This window comes from Coenobita brevimanus, chromosome 62 (genome assembly GCF_032717465.1).
Source record: "Coenobita brevimanus isolate Jiangsu-jjx chromosome 62, ASM3271746v2, whole genome shotgun sequence".
Lineage (NCBI taxonomy): Eukaryota > Metazoa > Arthropoda > Malacostraca > Decapoda > Coenobitidae > Coenobita > Coenobita brevimanus.
Genome location: NC_137015.1, coordinates 27021077 through 27039236, shown reverse-complemented (window position 1 = coordinate 27039236; position 18160 = coordinate 27021077). Strand labels below are relative to the sequence as shown.

At 42.9% G+C, this 18160-nt stretch overlaps 1 protein-coding gene across 1 annotated transcript in view; it reads left to right on the top strand.

Moving 5' to 3' along the window:
- The window catches only part of TRAM (translocating chain-associated membrane protein 1), a 280665-nt gene that overhangs the window by 220315 nt on the left and 42190 nt on the right, over positions 1 to 18160 (top strand). Inside the window, exon 6 of the mRNA XM_080275621.1 lies at positions 7790 to 7899. Within this exon, the coding sequence (XP_080131747.1) occupies positions 7790 to 7899 (110 nt within the window). The remainder of the gene's footprint in view (positions 1 to 7789; positions 7900 to 18160) is intronic.

Below are 18160 nucleotides of genomic sequence, written 5' to 3'. Positions count from 1 at the left end.
TTGTTTGTTGAAGTAACTGTTGAGATGGGCGTTGCGGGAACCGAATGGAAAGGTGAAGGGTGGAGTCATCAGCGTATGAGTGGATAGGGTTAGATGTACAGCTTAGAAGATCATTGATGAATAAAAGGAAGAGAGTTGGTGATAGGACAGTGCCCTGAGGAACACCACTGTTGATAGATCTAGGAGAAGAACGATGGCCGTCTACAACAGCGGCTATAGAACGACCAGAAAGGAAGCTAGCAATGAAGGCACAGATAGAAGGATAGAAACCGTAGGAGGGCAGTTTGGAAAATAAAGATTTATGCCAGACTCGATCAAAAGCCTTTGAGATGTCAAGTGCAATGGCAAAGCTTTCACCAAAGTCCCGAAAGGAGGATGACCAGGAGTCTGAAAGGTAGGTGAGAAGATCGCCAGTGGAGCGTCCCTGACGGAACCCGTACTGACGATCGGAAAGAAGGTTGTGGTAGGAAAGATGCCTTAAAATTTTTCTATTGAGAATTGACTCGAAAACTTTTGAAATACAGGACGTTAAAGCAATTGGACGATAGGTGGAGGGTTGGGAGTGGTCACCCTTCTTTGGGACTGGCTGAATGAGAGCAAACTTCCAGCAAGAAGGAAAGGTACAAGTTGACAGACAAAGGCGAAAGAGTTTGCTTAGGCAGGGTGTAAGCACAGAAGCACAGTTCTTGAGAACAACAGGAGGGACCCCATCAGGCCCATATGCCTTGTTAGTACTGAGGCCAGTGATGGCAGAAAATACATCAACTGAAGAAATTTTAATGTCAGCCATGAGGAAGTCAGAGGGGGGAAATGATGGAGGAGCAGCACCGGAATCGTCTAAGGTGGAATTGGAGGAGAAAGTCTGTGCGAAGAGATCTGCTTTATCAGTAGAAGAAATAGCTACAGAACCATCAGAGTCGAAAAGAGGAGGGAAGGATGATGAGGTAAAGTTGTTAGAAAGATTTTTGGCAAGATGCCAGAAGGAGCGGGAAGAATTTGAGTTGGAGAGTTGAGAGTATTTAGTATGGATGAAATTATTTTTAGTAGAGCGTAGAACAGACTTAGCACGATTCCAGGCAGAAACGTAAAGATGATGTGATTCAGGGGTGGGTTGGCTCCGGTACCTTTTGTAGGCCCTCTCCTTGTTGCGGACAGCATTAGAACAAGCGTGATTAAACCAAGGCTTTCTTGCGTTAGTCAAAGGATATGAGAAAGGAATGTATGCTTCCATGCCCGAGAGAATAACCTCCGTAATGCGTAAGGCACACACAGATGGCTCCTGGCCATGGAAGCAATAATCATTCCAGGGAAAATCAAAGAAGTACTGCCTGAGGGCTTCCCAGTCCGCAGCTCCAAAATGCCACAGACTACGTTTCCCTGGAGGTTCCACAGGCCGTACCGGAGTGATAGGACAGGATAAGGTAATAAGGTTGTGATCGGAGGAGCCCAACGGAGAGAAAAGATTAACAGAGTAAGCAGAAGGATTAGTTGTGAGGAAGAGGTCAAGTATGTTGGAGCTCTCTCCAAGGCGGTCAGGGATACGGGTAGGGTGCTGTACAAGCTGCTCTAGGTTATTAAGGATAGAAAAGATGTAGGCTTGTTCACCAGGTGGATCAGTGAAAGGAGAGGAGAGCCAAAGGTGGTGGTGAACATTGAAATCTCCTAGAATGGAGATTTCAGAGAAAGGAGAAATGGATAGAATGTGTTCTATCGTAGAAGTAAGATAGTCGAAGAATTTTTGATAGTCAGTAGAATTAGGGGATAAGTAAACAGCACAGATATATTTAGTCAGAGAATGACAGGAAAGCCGAAGTCAGAATGTAGAGAATTCAGAAGAATCGAGTTCAGGAACACGAGAGCAAGATAAGTCGTTGCGTATATTTACACAACAGCCACCTTTGGCTTTGAAATGAGTATAGAGAAAGTAGGAGGATACAGAAAAGGGTTTGCTGTCAGTTGCCTCAGACAGCTGAGTCTCAGTTAGAAAAAGAAGGTGAGGTTTAGAGGAGGAGAGGTGGTGCTCAACAGAGCGAAAGTTAGAGGAAAGGCCGCGAATGTTGCAGAAATGAAGAAGAGAGTCAGACAGTGGTTCCAGGCACCTCGAGTCGTCACTGGGAGAGGGGCGGATGGTGGGGGCATTTATGGTCCCCCCCCCTGGGGACTCCGAGCCTTGGTGATGAGACGCCATTTTAGTTGAATTTTGAATAGGAAGTGTAGTGTGTACTGTGCATGTAGTTTGGTGTAGATAGTTAGAGAAATTTGTACTGGAGAGCATGCTGGCCTACTCTCTGTGTAACTGAGACACTGGTCACTCACATCTTAAATGTCAGGACCAACTGCCTAGCCCTGGGCTCCTACGCTCCTCATGGGGCAACGTAGGAATGGACAATGGATGGATATATATATATATATATATATATATTATACAGGTAAGCCCTTAATTCACGTGAGGGTTACGTTCCCAGACCCTTCGCGTATGTGGTAAATTCACGTATATGTTCTGCCCTTGTGTGCACATAATTATGCATGTCTACTAAGTATATTACATCTGAATAATACTGTTTATGCACCACATACACCTTATAAACTAGCATAAAGTATGAAAAACAACAAAAATGTAAGAAATTTAACACTGAAACCTGACAAGCACAGGCGTAGGTGGGGACGCTTCAACAGTCTGGTGCACAAGCCCTCACTCCTCCCATATGCTACATTCTGCCTTCTTTATTGTCCAAACAGTTGACTCATTCACCCCAAACATACGGTTCCGAGCCAGTTCACAGGCGTAGGTGGAGACATTTCAGCACAGTCTGGTGCACTAGCCCTCACTGCCTCCCGTTTGCTACGTTCTGTCTTCTTTATTGTAAGAACAGTTGACTCACCCCAAACACACGGTTCCAAGACAATTAACCACGAAGTCAATTCACCATCAAAACATGGACGATTTCCTGTCATTCTATAAATATACTTATTATTAATTAATTAATACTTTAGTAACTAATTTTCAGGGGGATTTTATAACTCATATAAGTAAAAAACTAGTGTATTGGACTTGCTAAATAAACTGGTATGTAAATAAATGACAGGGAATCGTCCTGACGGAGAATTGTCGCCAACATTCCTCCATTAAGTTTGTCCAACACTTTAACTTTCTCTGTCAGCAACATCACTTTACTAGGCCGTTTTGGTGTGTTACCACATGCTTCACTAGCACTATGCTTAGGCCCCATGTTGGCAGACAAGGCAAGCAATCACTGGAAGGCAGAAAAATAAGCCACAAATAACGATTTGCGAGTCACGCATATTTCGACCGTCGGATTCAAACTGACTGTATGGTGCGTGGTAGACCGACCTCCCACACACACACACACACACACACATACATACATACATATGTATGCACACGGGCAGTAGGTAGGCATTTTTATATTTTATTTATTTCTCTTGTGTATTAAAATTATTTATTTGAATACTATAATTTTGTATTTTAATTATTGTATGAAAAATTCGTGGATAACCAAAATCGCGTGAAAAAATTTCGCGTAAATTAAGGGCTTACCTGTATGTATGTGTGTATATATATATATATATATATATATATATATATCTATATCTATATCTATCTATCTATCTATTGCCAGACGCCTCAATCCCATTTGGGGTGGCCACAAACAAATCGCCTCCACGTCGTCCTGTCCCCCACAATTTCACTGCCCTGCTACCAACTCACACCCACCTCTCTCTTATACCTCTCCACCCCATCACTCCATCTCATCCTCGGCCTCCCCCTCCCTCTTCCCCCCTCCACCTCACTCACATACACTCTCTTTGTCAGTCTTTCACCCTCCATCCTCTCCACATGGCCAAACCACCTCTGTGTGTTTCTCATAACACTTCCTATCACATCCACATCCACACCACAACGCTCCTTTATATCCTCATTCGCCAGCCTGTCTCTCCATGTGACTCCACAGGCTCCTCTTAAATAACTCATTTCTACTGTTCTCACCCTTGACTTGTGTCCTTCCAGCAACGTCCAAGCTTCACTTCCATACGTTAGAGTTGGTATCACAATACTGTCATGTAGTAACTTTTTCACTTCCATGCTCACTTCCCTGTTTCTTATCACTGCTTTCAAGGAACCAGCAACCTTTCTTCCCTGCTGTACCCTTTCAAGCACTTAACCCTCCAAACCTCCATCCTTACTGATCACACTACCCAAGTACTTAAACGTACTCACATTTTCCAATTCCTCACCATCCAACCTCGCTGTACATTCACTGACTTCACCTCTCTCAAAGACCATCACTTTACTCTTCCCTACATTCCCCTTTAGATTCCATTTCTTGCACACTCTCCCAAACTCATCCACCATGCCTTGTAGCTCCCCTTCGTCTTCACTCAACAACACAGTATCATCTGCAAACAACAGTACAGGGAGTTTCCAAACACTATCCTCTCTCACCAGGGCCTCTCCAACATCCACTACCCTACCTTGTACCTCTTTTATTACCCCATCCATGAACAGATTGAACAACCATGGAGACATGACACATCCCTGTTTCACCATCCACATGCACTGCAGCCTTAGCATCATCATGCATACTCTTCACAGCATTCAACAACTTTCCATGTACTCCATATATTCTTAATCCTTTCCACAATCCTTGTCTATCCACCCTGTCATATGCTTTCTCCAAATCCATGAAGCCCTCATACAACTTCTTTCCCTTCTCAAGAAACTTTTCCACTAAATATCTAAGAATGAATATCTGATCTACACAACCTCTTCCCTTCCTAAAGCCTCCCTGTTCTTCTCCAACTAATTCCTCTGTTCTTTCTCTAACTCTGTCAATAAGTATCCTACCATACATTTTTCCTATTATACTAAGAAGACAAATGCCCCTATGATTACCACACACTCCTTTTTCCCCTTTTCCTTTGTACAAGGGAATAATTATACCTGACTTCCAATCCTCCGGGACTCTACCTTCCTCCCAGGCCAATCTGCACATCTTCCACATCCATTCTACTACTATCTCTCCCCCATGCTTCAGCATTTCACCACACACTCCATTAATTCCTGGGGCTTTCCCCAATTTAACTTTCTTCATTGCTTCCACAACTTCTATCCTACTAATTTCTTCCTGTCTTCTCACCTCTCTCCTTCTCCCAGCCATTCCCCAGCCACTTATACTCGCATTACTTCCATCCTCTATGTTCAACAATTCATTAAAATGTTCTCTCCATCTGCTCACTTTTTCTCTCTTCTCCACTAGTAATCTACCATTTTTATCTTTCACTCCCCTGCTAACCTCACTTCCACCCTGTCTTACTCTCTTCACCTCTTTCCAGAACATTTTCTTACAGTCCCTCCACTTTACACTCAAATTCCTTCCAAATTCCTTATCCACTCTCTTCTTACTCTCTCTTACTAATCTTTTCACCTCTCTCTTTCTTTCTACATATAACTCTCTCTTCCACCTCTCAACTCCTTCCACGCCCCTATTTCTCATCCATTCATTGTATGCTTTCTTCTTTTGTGCCACAGCCTGTCTCACCTCTTCATTCCACCACGCTGTTCCTTGCACCCCCTTCTGTCTTCTCTTCCTTCCACACACCACATCACATGCTGCACATATTTCTTCTGTAAATATCCTACGCACACCTTCCACGTCCCCCATCTGCTCCAATTCATATTTGCCCAGCCGTTCCTCCACTTCTCTCTTATACTCTACCTTTTTCTCATCCTCTTGTAACCTTTCCACTCTCCTTGCAACTACTCCTTCCTCTCGTTTTTCCCTTCTTCCGTTCCTCCATCTTACTTGTATCATAATTCTGGCCACCACCAAGTAGTGGTCAGAAAGTCCACTCCCCCAACCTCTATAAGCTCTTGCATCCATTATACATCTTCGCATCCTTTTATCCACACACATAATCAATCATTGCCTTCCTTTCATTCAGTTCACCACCCACCCTTCTCATCACTCGCCATGTATACCTGTGGATCATTTTATGCCTGAAGAGGGTATTGGCTATCACCAACCCCCTCCCAGCACAAATGTCCACTAACGCACTGCCATTTTTATCTATCTCGGCAGGCACACCCCACTCACCAACTATTCCATCCACCTTCACATTCCCTACTTTACCATTCATATCACCGATCAAAAACACTCTCTCATTCCTTCCAAACTTTTCCATGCACACTTCCACATTTGTCCAGAACTCTTCTCTCACTCTTCTAGCACGATCTTGCGTTGGCGCATACACACACACAAGCGCCCACATTTGTATTCCAACTTTCAACTTTACCCACACAATCCTTGACCCAACTGATCCATACTGTCTTATGCTCTTCTTCCATCTTTTACTCACAACTATACATACTCCTTCCTTTGCCCTCTCATTCTCACCTACTCCTGCACATGTACCCCATCCATACTCCCATTCTCTCACACTCTCACCTCTCCATTTTGTTTCAATCATTCCACATACATCCACTTTTGCACCCTCAAGCACCTGGACAATCTCTCTCTCTTTCACCTCATCATTCGCTCCTCTTACATTCCACGTAACCATTACCAAGTCCTTTGTCTATTCCTGGGTCGTCATCATTTGGTCAGTCCTTGCCCGAGGCTTCTTGTTTGTTTTTTTAGTTAGCTGTTTTCCGGGGAGGGGCACTAACCCTCTGCCAACCCTTTTAGTCACCTTTTACGACAAGCAGGGATACTGGGGGAGTATTCTTGAAAATATATATATATATATATATATATATATATATATTTATGTATATCTATCTATCTATCTATTGCCAGATGCCTCAATCCCGTTTGGGGTGGCCACAAACAAATCCCCTCCAAGTCGCCCTGTCCCCTGCCATTTCACTGCCCTGCTCCCAACTCACACCCCCCTCTCTCATATACCTCTCCACCCCATCCCTCCATCTCATCCCCGGCCTCCCCCTCCCTCTTCCCCCCTCCACCTCCCTCTTCCCCCCTCCACCTCACTCACATACACTCTCTTCGTCAGTCTTTCCCCCTCCATCCTCTCCACATGGCCAAACCACCTCAGTGTGTCCCTCATAACGCTTCCTATCACATCCACATCAACACACACATATGTATATATATATATATATATATATATATATATATATACATACAGTATTTATATCTATCTATCTATATATATCTATCTATCTATATATATATAAAGGAGCGTTGTGGTGTGGATGTGGATGTGATAGGAAGCATTATGAGGAACACACTGAGGTGGTTTGGCCATGTGGAGAGGATGGAGGGTGAAAGACTGACGAAGAGAGTGTATGTGAGTGAGGTGGAGGGGGGAAGAGGGAGGGGGAGGCCGAGGATGAGATGGAGGGATGGGGTGGAGAGGTATATGAGAGAGGGGGGTGTGAGTTGGGAGCAGGGCAGTGAAATGGCGGGGGACAGGGCGACTTGGAGGCGATTTGTTTGTGTCCACCCCAAACGGGATTGAGGCGTCTGGCAATAGATAGATAGATATATATATATATATATACAGTATTTATATCTATCTATCTATATATATATATATACAGTATTTATATATATATATATATATATCTATATATATACAGTATTTATATCTATCTATCTATATATATATATATACAGTATTTATATATATATATATATATATCTATATATATATATATATATATTTATATATATATTTTCATCATCATCATCATAACTTACATGTCAGGTTTACCCTTTTCTGTTTTTATCATGTCCATGCTTTTCAGCTTCACTCGTGTGGCGCTGGTGTTGTTGTCGCTCAGGTTCATAGAGGAGGCACTTCATCACGTGTGCCGCCTCCTCTACTTTGCCGAGAAGATTAAGGCTGCTGCCACAGGTAACTTTCTAGTACCTCTTCCATAGCAGTTTATTATAACTGTCTTATGTTATTTAGTCCTTTTTCATACCAGTATGCAGTAGATTCTTAAATAGATTATAATACCTTAGTATATGCAGGAATAAAGTGTTAAGGAAGAGGTGCAAAAGATCCTTTTTAAATGGCAAGAATTCATGCCTGAAACACATACAACCCATGTGTTTGTTAGGGAATGTATAAAAAATATCCCTTTAGCATACAATTGAAACTGTAAATTGGGTCAGATTGGCAAATCAGCATCTTGGGTATAGTTGAAACATTAATAGATATTCCATCTGTAGGTTTCTGGGGAATTTGGAACAGAAATGAATGTCAGGAAAAGGTGGCTTATACCTGTAAGAATAGTCAACACTGTCGATTTTAACATGACCTAAAATTGCCACCTCTCCATCATAAATGCAGCATTGTACAGTAACTGGAGTGTATCAGTAATACTGTACATGTACAAGTTGGAAGACTATAATATGGGAAGGATCTATCTATCTATCTATTGCCAGATGCCTCAATCCCATTTGGGGTGGCCACAAACAAATCTCCTCCAAGTCACCCTGTCCCCTGCCATTTCACTGCCCTGCTCCCAGCTCACACCCCCCTCTCTCATATACCTCTCCACCCCATCCCTCCATCTCATCCTCTGCCTCCCCCTCCCTCTTCCCCCCTCCACCTCACTCACAAACACTCTCTTCCTCAGTCTTTCACCCTCCATCCTCTCCACATGGCCAAACCACCTCAGTGTGTTCCTCATAATGCTTCCTATCACATCCACACCACAACGCTCCTTTATATCCTCATTTGTCAGCCTGTCTCTCCATGTGACTCCACAGGCTCCTCTTAAATAACTCATTTCCACTGCTCTCACTCTTGACTTGTGTCCTTCCAACAACGTCCAAGCTTCACTTCCGTAAGTTAGAGTTGGTATCACAATACTGTCATGTAGTAACTTTTTCACTTCCATGCTCACTTCCCTGTTTCTTATCACTGCTTTCAAGGAACCAGCAACCTTTCTTCCCTGCTGTACCCTTTCACGCACTTCACCCTCCAAACCTCCATCTTTACTCATCACACTACCCAAGTACTTAAACGTACTCACATTTTCCAATTCCTCACCATCCAACCTTGCTGTACATTCACTGACTTCACCTCTCTCAGAGACCAATACTTTACTCTTCCCTACATTCACCTTTAGATTCCGTTTCTTACACACTTTCCCAAACTCATCCACCAAGCCTTGTAGCTCCCATTCGTCTTCATTCAACAACACAGTATCATCTGCAAACAACAGTACAGGGAGTTTCCAAACACTGTCCTCTCTCACCAGGGCCACTCCAACATCCACTACCCTACCTTGTACCTCTTTTATTACCCCATCCATGTAAAGATTGAACAACCATGGAGACATGACACATCCCTGTTTCAACCCAACTTTCAAAGAGAAAATTCACTTAGTTCGCCATCCACACGCACAGCAGCCTTCGCACCATCGTACATACTCTTCACAGCATTCAACAACTTCCCATCTATTCCATATATTCTGAACACTTTCCACAATCCTTGTCTATCCACCCTGTCATATGCTTTCGCCAAATCCATGAAAGCCGTATACAACTTCTTTCCCTTCTCTAGAAACTTTTCCACTAAAGATCTAAGAATGAATATCTGATCTACACAGTCTCTTCCGTTCCTAAAGCCTCCCTGTTCTTCTCCAACTAATTTCTCTGTTCTTTCTCAAACTCTGTCAATAAGTATCCTACCATACACTTTTCCTATTATACTAAGAAGACAAATGCCCCTATGATTACCACACACTTCTTTTTCCCCTTTTCCTTTGTACAAGGGAATAATTATACCCGACTTCCAATCCTCTGGGGCTCTACCTTCCTCCCAGGCCAATGAGCACATCTTACACATCCATTCTACTACTATCTCTCCCCCATGTTTCAGCATTCACCACACACTCCATCAGTTCCTGGGGCTTTCCCCAATTTAACTTTCTTCATTGCTTTCACAACTTCTATCCTACTGATTTCTTCCTGTCTCCTCACCTCCCTCCTTCTCCCAGCCATTCCCCAGCCACTTATACTCGGATTACTTCCATCCTCTATGTTCAACAATTCCCTCAAGTGTTCTTTCCATCTGCTCACTTTTTCTCCCTTCTCCACAAGTAATGTACCTCCCCTCCATTACCCTCTCCTTTTGCCTGCCTGGCCGTGCTTCGCTAAGTAAATCTTCCCTGGAATTTTCCACTGATTTCATCCATCGAAATAAGCCTTATGCCCTATTCTTATACCAAATAATATATACAAAAAAAAAATAAGGTAAGTAATAGTGCCATACACCTGGAATTGGCTAGTTATCACCTGACAACACCTCACGTGCCTCGTTCGCTAATTTTTTCTGTTTATTTCCCCTTAAAATATGCCGTATAATCTATTCTCGTAATAAAAAAATATATAAGGAGGGAAGGGAGAAGCCAAAGTGATATTTACACATTCACCTGGACCTACCTAATTTATTATGTATTGTCTAGATTTCCTGCCAATAATTTCATAGCGTATATATTAGCAGCTGTCACCAGGCTGTTGATTGGCAGCACTGCACTTCCCCTAGGCAGGCCACCACACACTGTATTTAGTTTACTGTCGTCTTTCAAGGTGGAAGCACGTCGGATTCGCGCCTGTCAAATTCCGCCTTTTTTTAGTCCCATGCAAAGGGCCCTGTGACCTCTACCCCCTACTAAACCTCGTGTGGAAAGAGATAAAGGGATAAGTGAGTGCTGTGGAATGTGAACTGGGTAATTAGTCGATGAAAATGATAGAGAGTGACTACGATCTTTCTGGTGAGTAAAACAGTGCAAGTGGAAATGTAAATAATGTGTAAACAGCAAATGAAAGCAATGAATGTAAATATAAGTGAACAGTGGAAAATAGTTTTATAAGTTACTGCAAGTGACAGTGCGTAACACAGTAAAAATAGAAATGTAAATAATGTAATTAAAATAGAGAATGTAAATAGAAATGTAAATGAGTAGTAATACAAGAATACAAGTATATATACTAGGAGTAATGAAAGGGAAAGTTTCACTCTAGCATGTGTGAATACTATGAGTTATGAAAGTGAAGGTGAAAGTGACAGATTCACTCTCAGCATTAGTATACGGGACGAGAAAGTGAATGCTACGTATTTTACTAAAAGAGAAATTGAATGCCTACAATGACAATAAACTACTATTACTGAAGGATGGGTAAAGACTATAGATATATATAAGTGTTGTATAGTAATAGAAATATAAACTGTGAGTGTTTTTATGAATAATAAATGACAGAACACCAGTGGCGAACGATCGGAAGTGAGAAGGTCATACGCACTCGTAATTTTCATTGTTTTCAGTGTTTTTTTTGGAGTATGGATTCCAAACTATTTGAGAATCATAGAATAGTGTTTCTAATGATAATATCAGGCTGTGGTAATCATATTACGGGTTGTCGGGAAGTGTAAAGTGGAGACTTCATTAACCAACTTCAGAGGGCTCCACAAGTCCTATGATACTCGATGAAGGCTCAACAAACATCCCAGGAGAAAGCTGAATGTGTGTGCCATATGCATATGTAATTTTAATATTCTAGGACTAATAACTGATTTTTGGCAAATATTTTTAGAGAGTCTGTTGAAGTGTGAATATGCCTGCGGGATACGCAAGTCAAAGCAAAACAAGCCCGCGGTTTAGGGGTTAAGGCATCTAGCAATAGATAGATAGAATATATATATATATACAGTACCCTCGCGTCCAACACGGTAATATTGTCATGCATGGGTCCTGTGTTGGACCAAAAACGTGTTGGACAAACAATAGAGCTTATGGGGAAAAATGAATTATGTCAGCAACCCGAGGAAAAGTCACCCTAAATACCTACCATATACCTATACATATATTGGTACTGTTGTAATTATAATAAATGGTACTGTGCTATGAATGATAACTAACCTTTTAGGATAGTGTTGGTGGGCTTGCTGGGAATGGAAGGTGGTATCCAAGGCTGTAGGTAGTCCTACTGGGTCCCCGGAGAACGGCTGCTGGCGTCACTAGTGGGTAATGGCTGCTGCTCCTCCTCAACCTTCCTCATAAATCCTTCAAAATCACACTCAGAATCACTATCTTCTTCCGCAGCTGTGGAAGGTCCTGCTTCTGCCTGTCCTAGCACTCTGTAAGCCTTCACTGCTGCCAGGATCTTGTCTTGGTTTTTTATTATGGTCCTCACGTTGGTTTCATTCATGTCGTAGGCCTTGGCAGTGTCAACTTTCCTCTCCCTTTTCTTCTTCCTCTCGATGCTTTCTAGCTTGGTGGCTTGAGGGAGGTGCCGACGCTTCTTGGGGTTCTCAGAAGGCTTCCTAGGCATCGTGAGCAGGGTAAAATGCAGTAACAAGGGCAGAAAATGCAGCAAGAAAAAAGCACCCTCCAATGTGAATTATGCGACTAAGTGGCGCTGTGGCAGGAGAAATTTAAACAAAACATCACGTGACAGCAGAAGCGTTTTGAATTGGGCGGCATCACGATCACGTCATGATAGCGGGCAGGGAAGGCTACTTGATCAGAAGTTTTCATTGGCTATCATCATGGGAATGTCCAGTATGACCGTGTTGGACTGGGGGTGATCGTGCTAGAGGTGAACTCTGCGGATTTCGCCCACTTCTTGGAGCTCTGTGCGTGTTATGCTAACACACTCGTGTTGCAGTAATTAAATCGTATTAAATAATACTAATTATTGCTCTCTATGCTGGACATGAATCGTGCTGGACTAACGCTTGTTGGACACAAGGGTACTGTGTACAGTAATCCCTCTAATATCCGGACGCCCAATATCCGAACATCCCCACTAACCGAACCTTATCATCCTGGGATCAAACATTCCCAAAATGGTCCGAAAATACAAAAAAATTGGAAAAAAAAAATCGATTTTTTTGCCGTCCGTAATTTGAACTTGCCGCGCGCGCCGCGTGAGAGCATTGTTTTGGTTCGTCATTCCTCCGACGTCCGATCGAGCGCCGCTGCATCCTTCCCACTTCCCGCCTGTCTCTCACCGCGACAAGACCTGCGATGTTCGCCATGGCTGCCCACGTGCTCGCTTTTGTGGTGGTGCTGTACTTGCTGCAAGGCCTCCTGCTGCTCTCTGCCCTACTCTTAGTGTGTGTGATGATGGCCCCGCCTCCTGAGAAAAGGAAGAGAGTGGTGTTGACTCTGGAGAAGAAACGGGAGATATTGGAGAAGGTTGATGCGGGTTGGTCTTCCGCTCGCATTCTCCGCGAGTTCAACCTGGCCCGGTCGACTTTGTTCGATATCAAGCATTCCCGAGACAAGCTCATGCAGTACACGGCTGACTTCTCGTCGAGAAGCAAACGCAACGTGGAGAGGAAGGTTATGTTTACCCCCAAGTATGCAGAGATTGACCGCTCCACGTTGATTTGGTATCGACAGCAACGTGCACCTGGTGTGATGGTACGTGGAATGGAGCTGAAGGCTGCTGCTGAGAAGTTTGCAAGGCTTCACGACGCCCTAGACTTCAAGGCATCCGAGGGTTGGCTCTTCGCGTTCAAGTTGCGACATGGCCTTACTAACCGTAAAGCACATGGCGAAGCATTGGACGCTAACGAGGATGGAGTGGACGAGTTTCGGCACAAGGTGAAAGGCTTGATCGACAGGGAGGGCCTCACTCTCGGTCAAGTCTATAACGCTGACGAAACTGGCCTATTCTATCGCTCGGTGCCAACGAACACTCTCGCCGATGAGACGGAGAAGCGTGTACCTGGCCGCAAGCTTTCTAAGGAACGGATATCTGCTTTGTGTTGTGCCAATGCTAATGGCATGCACCGGCTTAAGCCCGTTATTGTTGGCCGTGCAAAGCAGCCTCGGTGCCTTCGTGGGGTGATGGATGTCCTTCCTGTCGTATGGTACCGTTCTTTGAAAGCATAGTTCACAGCTGTGATTTTCAAAGACTGGTTTCACCATCACTTCGTCAAGGAGGTCATACATTACCAGACGAAGACACTGGGAATTCCTCGCGATCAGGTAAAGGCTCTCCTTCTCCTCGACAATGCACCTGCCCACCCGTGCGAAAAGGACTTGGTTGCTGAGAATGGCCGTATTAGGTGCATGTTTCTGCCACCTAATACGACTGCTCTCATTCAACCAATGGACCAAGGAGTGATCGTGGCAACAAAGCGCCTGTACCGTCGGAAGTTCCTGGACGAGGTGATGGTGGTTCTCGAGGACGAGGACGAGCGCAGGGAAGGACATGACACTCGAGGCAAGCGGACTTTGGCAAACCTTCGCCGCTACAACATCAAGTCTGCACTGTACAACTGGGCTAGTGCATGGAAGGAAGTCCCTGTGAAAACTCTTGAAAATGGTTGGTCTCGTCTGCTTCTCGGAACAGATGTGGCGTACGATTTCCTAGGGTTTGACGTGGATGACTTCCATGCACGGCTACGTACGCACGGCGACGATGTTGATGTGGACGATGTTCGTGAGTGGTTGGACGACGACGAGGGCGATCCTGGGTATCAGACGTTGTCTGATATCGAGATCGCGTCTTCGGTTGCAGGTGTCAGTCCCGAACTTGAAGATTCCGACGACGAAGGCGATGATGATGCAGACTCCGCCCAGCAGGACACTACTCCAGCCATCCCCAAGTTGAGCGCACTCCGGGAACATCTAGAGTTCGTCCTAGACTAGCTGGAACACCCGGACTGCGACAGGGAGATGGGGCCCTTGGGACTCGTGGAGGAAGTGCGTGCTTTCCGGCAGCGCATCATCAATCGCCAGAATCGTCGGTCCTTGCGTCAGTCAACGATTGACAGTTTTTTCAGGCCCGTGACCCCCGCTGCGCCAAGCCCTGGTTCCACTCCGTTGCCTCCCCAAGACAGGCCCTCATGCTCCGAGCCACAGCCCAGCACATCAGCTACAGTGGAGTCACCGCTCGACGTGAGTTTGCGGCTGTCTTCAGAGTCTTCTGTAGTCGGTACGCCATCACCACTACCCACCGATGCACCCCTTGGACGCTTGCCAGTGATACTCTTGGGCTCTGACAGTGAATAAACAGCAAGAACTTCTCCACTAGACCACACGGGAATTTTGAGTGTTGTGCAGTGAAAAAAACGGTGTGTTGTGTTAAGGTTTTCAAGTTGGGAGAAAAGACTCAGTAGAAAAGAAATTTAACGTAACTAACCTTCTTTGTTTTGGCTTTGGAAACTTTAAAAAACTTGGGAAAAGTTAATGTGCAACACTTAAATTTAATGGAACATTATTGGACTAAAGTGAACACTGTGAAAAGAACGGACTTCTGTGTGTTATTGACTAAGTTCAGTGCAAGACTTCAGGAAGAGTGTAGTGCAAGTGCTTCAGGAAATCCTTCTTACTGTCAGAGTCCGAGAGGAGGCGGTTATTCATCGAGGTGGCCAGGGACTTGCTGTAAGTAGCCAAAATGTTTCTTGTTGTACTATTTCCCATACTATATTTACCAGAATGTTTCATATTGTATTTTTTCCCATACTATACTTACCAGAAAGTGTCATACTGTACTTCTTTCCATACTAAACTTACCTCATGCATGTGCAGTAGGAATGTGTTTTTCAGAGTTCGGTTAGGTTCGGTTAGGTTAGGTTCGGTTAGAGTCCATAAGTACCAGAATGTTTATTAATGTATGAACATACTTCTAAACCCACATTTTATGTTTCTATTGCATTTATTTCAGTCATTTATGTGCCTTATTGGTGTGATTTGGGTGTTAAATAGGTGCTATGCATGTCCGGAGGGAGTTGTATAGGTGTTTCTCTGTGTTAGGGTCCGTAAGTACAAGTCCATAGGCTGGGGCCCAATATCCGGACAAAACCAATATCCGAACCTACCGATGGCTCTATTGATCCGGATATTGGAGGGGTTACTGTATATATATATATATATATATATATATATATATATATATACCTGTATAGATAGATAGATAGGTAGATATATGTATATGTGTTCTTAGCTAATTGTTCTTACCTAATTGTATCTTTACAGGAATGAGTCAAGCTCGTACTGTCCCATGTCTTAAACCATATTTATCGTACATATCCTTAAATTTGTGAATTGTTTTGGCACACACTATTTCAATCGGTAGTGCATTCCATTGATCAATTGCTCTGTTTGGAAAACTGAATTTCCTTACGTCTTTATCACCTTTCTTCTTATGCAATTTTTTGCTGTGTCCTCTTGCTGATGCTTCTCCATATGTTAAGTAATCATTTATGTCTATTTTCTCCTTTCCTGATATGCATTTATATAGCATTATCATGTCACCTCTTTTCCTTCTCTCCTGTAGTGTTGGTAGATTCAGTTTATTTAGTCTTTCTTCGTAGCTTAGGTCCCTTAAGCTTGGTATCCATCTTGTAGCGGCCCTTTGAACTTTTTCAATCTTGTCTATGTGCTTTTTGAGATGAGGATTCCAGACTACTGATGCATATTCCAGGGTTGGTCTAATGAATGATGTTATTATCCTTCTTAGCATGTCTTCATTTATGTATGTGAATGCTATTCTCATATTTGCAAGCAGTGTATACATGTTCCGTACCTTCTCGCTGATGTGGTCAGCCGGAGATAGTCTGTTATTGATGATCACACCTAGGTCTTTCTCTCTTTCTGATGTGTATAGGGTTTTATTTCCTAACTTGTTATTTCCTAACATGACACTTGTCCACATTGAATTCCATTTGCCATGTATTACTCCATTCATGAAGTTTATTTAATTCTTCTTGTAGCTCTTTACGAGAGTCTGTGTTAGTAATTCTCCTTTGTATTTTTGCATCATCTGCAAACATATTCAGATAGCTCTCATTTCCAGTGTTACTGTTTATATCATTTATATACACTAAAAACATGATTGGTGCCTGCACTGAACCATGTGGTACTCCACTAGTCACTTCTTTCCATGATGAGTGGTTTCCTCTTAGTACTGTCCTCATTTCTCTTTTTATGAGAAAGTCTTGCATCCAACAAAACAGTTTGCCTCGAATTCCTCCTTGATGGTACAGTTTCCACAAAAGTCTTTGGTGTGGTACTGTGTCAAAAGCTTTCTTGAAATCTAAATAGATACTGTCCACCCATCCTTCCCTTTCCTGTATTGTGTTTGTTACTCTGTCATAGTAGCTCAACGGATTAGTAACACATGATTTTCCTTTTCTGAAACCAAACTGTCTTTCTGTTATCATACTGTGTTCTTCTAGATGATTTACCCAAGCTTTTCTTATAAGTTTTTCTAATACCTTGCTTACAACACTGGTCAGTGATACTGGTCGGTAGTTGAGTGGATTTTGTCTATTTCCTTTCTTGATTAAGGGGACAATATTTGCTTTTTTCTAAATATCAGGTAGTTTACCTTGACTCAAGGATTTCTTGAAAATTAAAAATAATGGTTTACATAACTCCTTTGCACATTCTCGTAGCACCCAACATGAAATTTCATCAGGACCACTTGCTTTTCCTCTGTCTAATCTACTTAACTCCTCCTGTATTACTTTTTCTGCTATTTGTATATCTGGTAGTGTGTGTGGACATGCGTGTTCCACATAGTCCCTCTCAAAATTTTTTTCTTCTGTAAAAACTAATTGGAAATTCTTATTTAGTGCTTCACAAATATCTTTCTCTTGTGTATAAGTGATTCCCTCGTCCGTAATGGATTGTATTATATCTTTTACTTTAGTTTTGCTTCTGATATAGCTGTAAAACAGCTTTGGTTGATCACTACTTTTATTTATTATATCCTCCTCAAACTGTTTTTGGGCTTCCCTCCTTATTCTTGTATAGTCGTTTCTTGCCTGTTTGTAATTATTATACGCCCTTTCACTATTGTGTCTTCTGTATCTATTCCACAACAAATCTCTTCTTTCTTTTGATTTTTTACATTCTGTATTGAACCATTTCTGTATTTTCTTATCAGCTTCTTTGTGCTGTGGGATGTACTTCTGGACTCCTGTTTCATAAAATTCACAAAAATTTTTATATACAGCATTTAAATCTTGTCCTCTAAGCTCATTTTCCCAATCAACTTCTAAGAAATACTTCTTTAGGTCTTGATAATTTCCCTTTTTATAGTTTAGGCTCTTTTTGTAACTATCATTGCTGTTTACTCTGTCATATGCTATCCTGAAGTTATAATTTAGTACTGCATGATTGCTTTTGCCGAGTGGA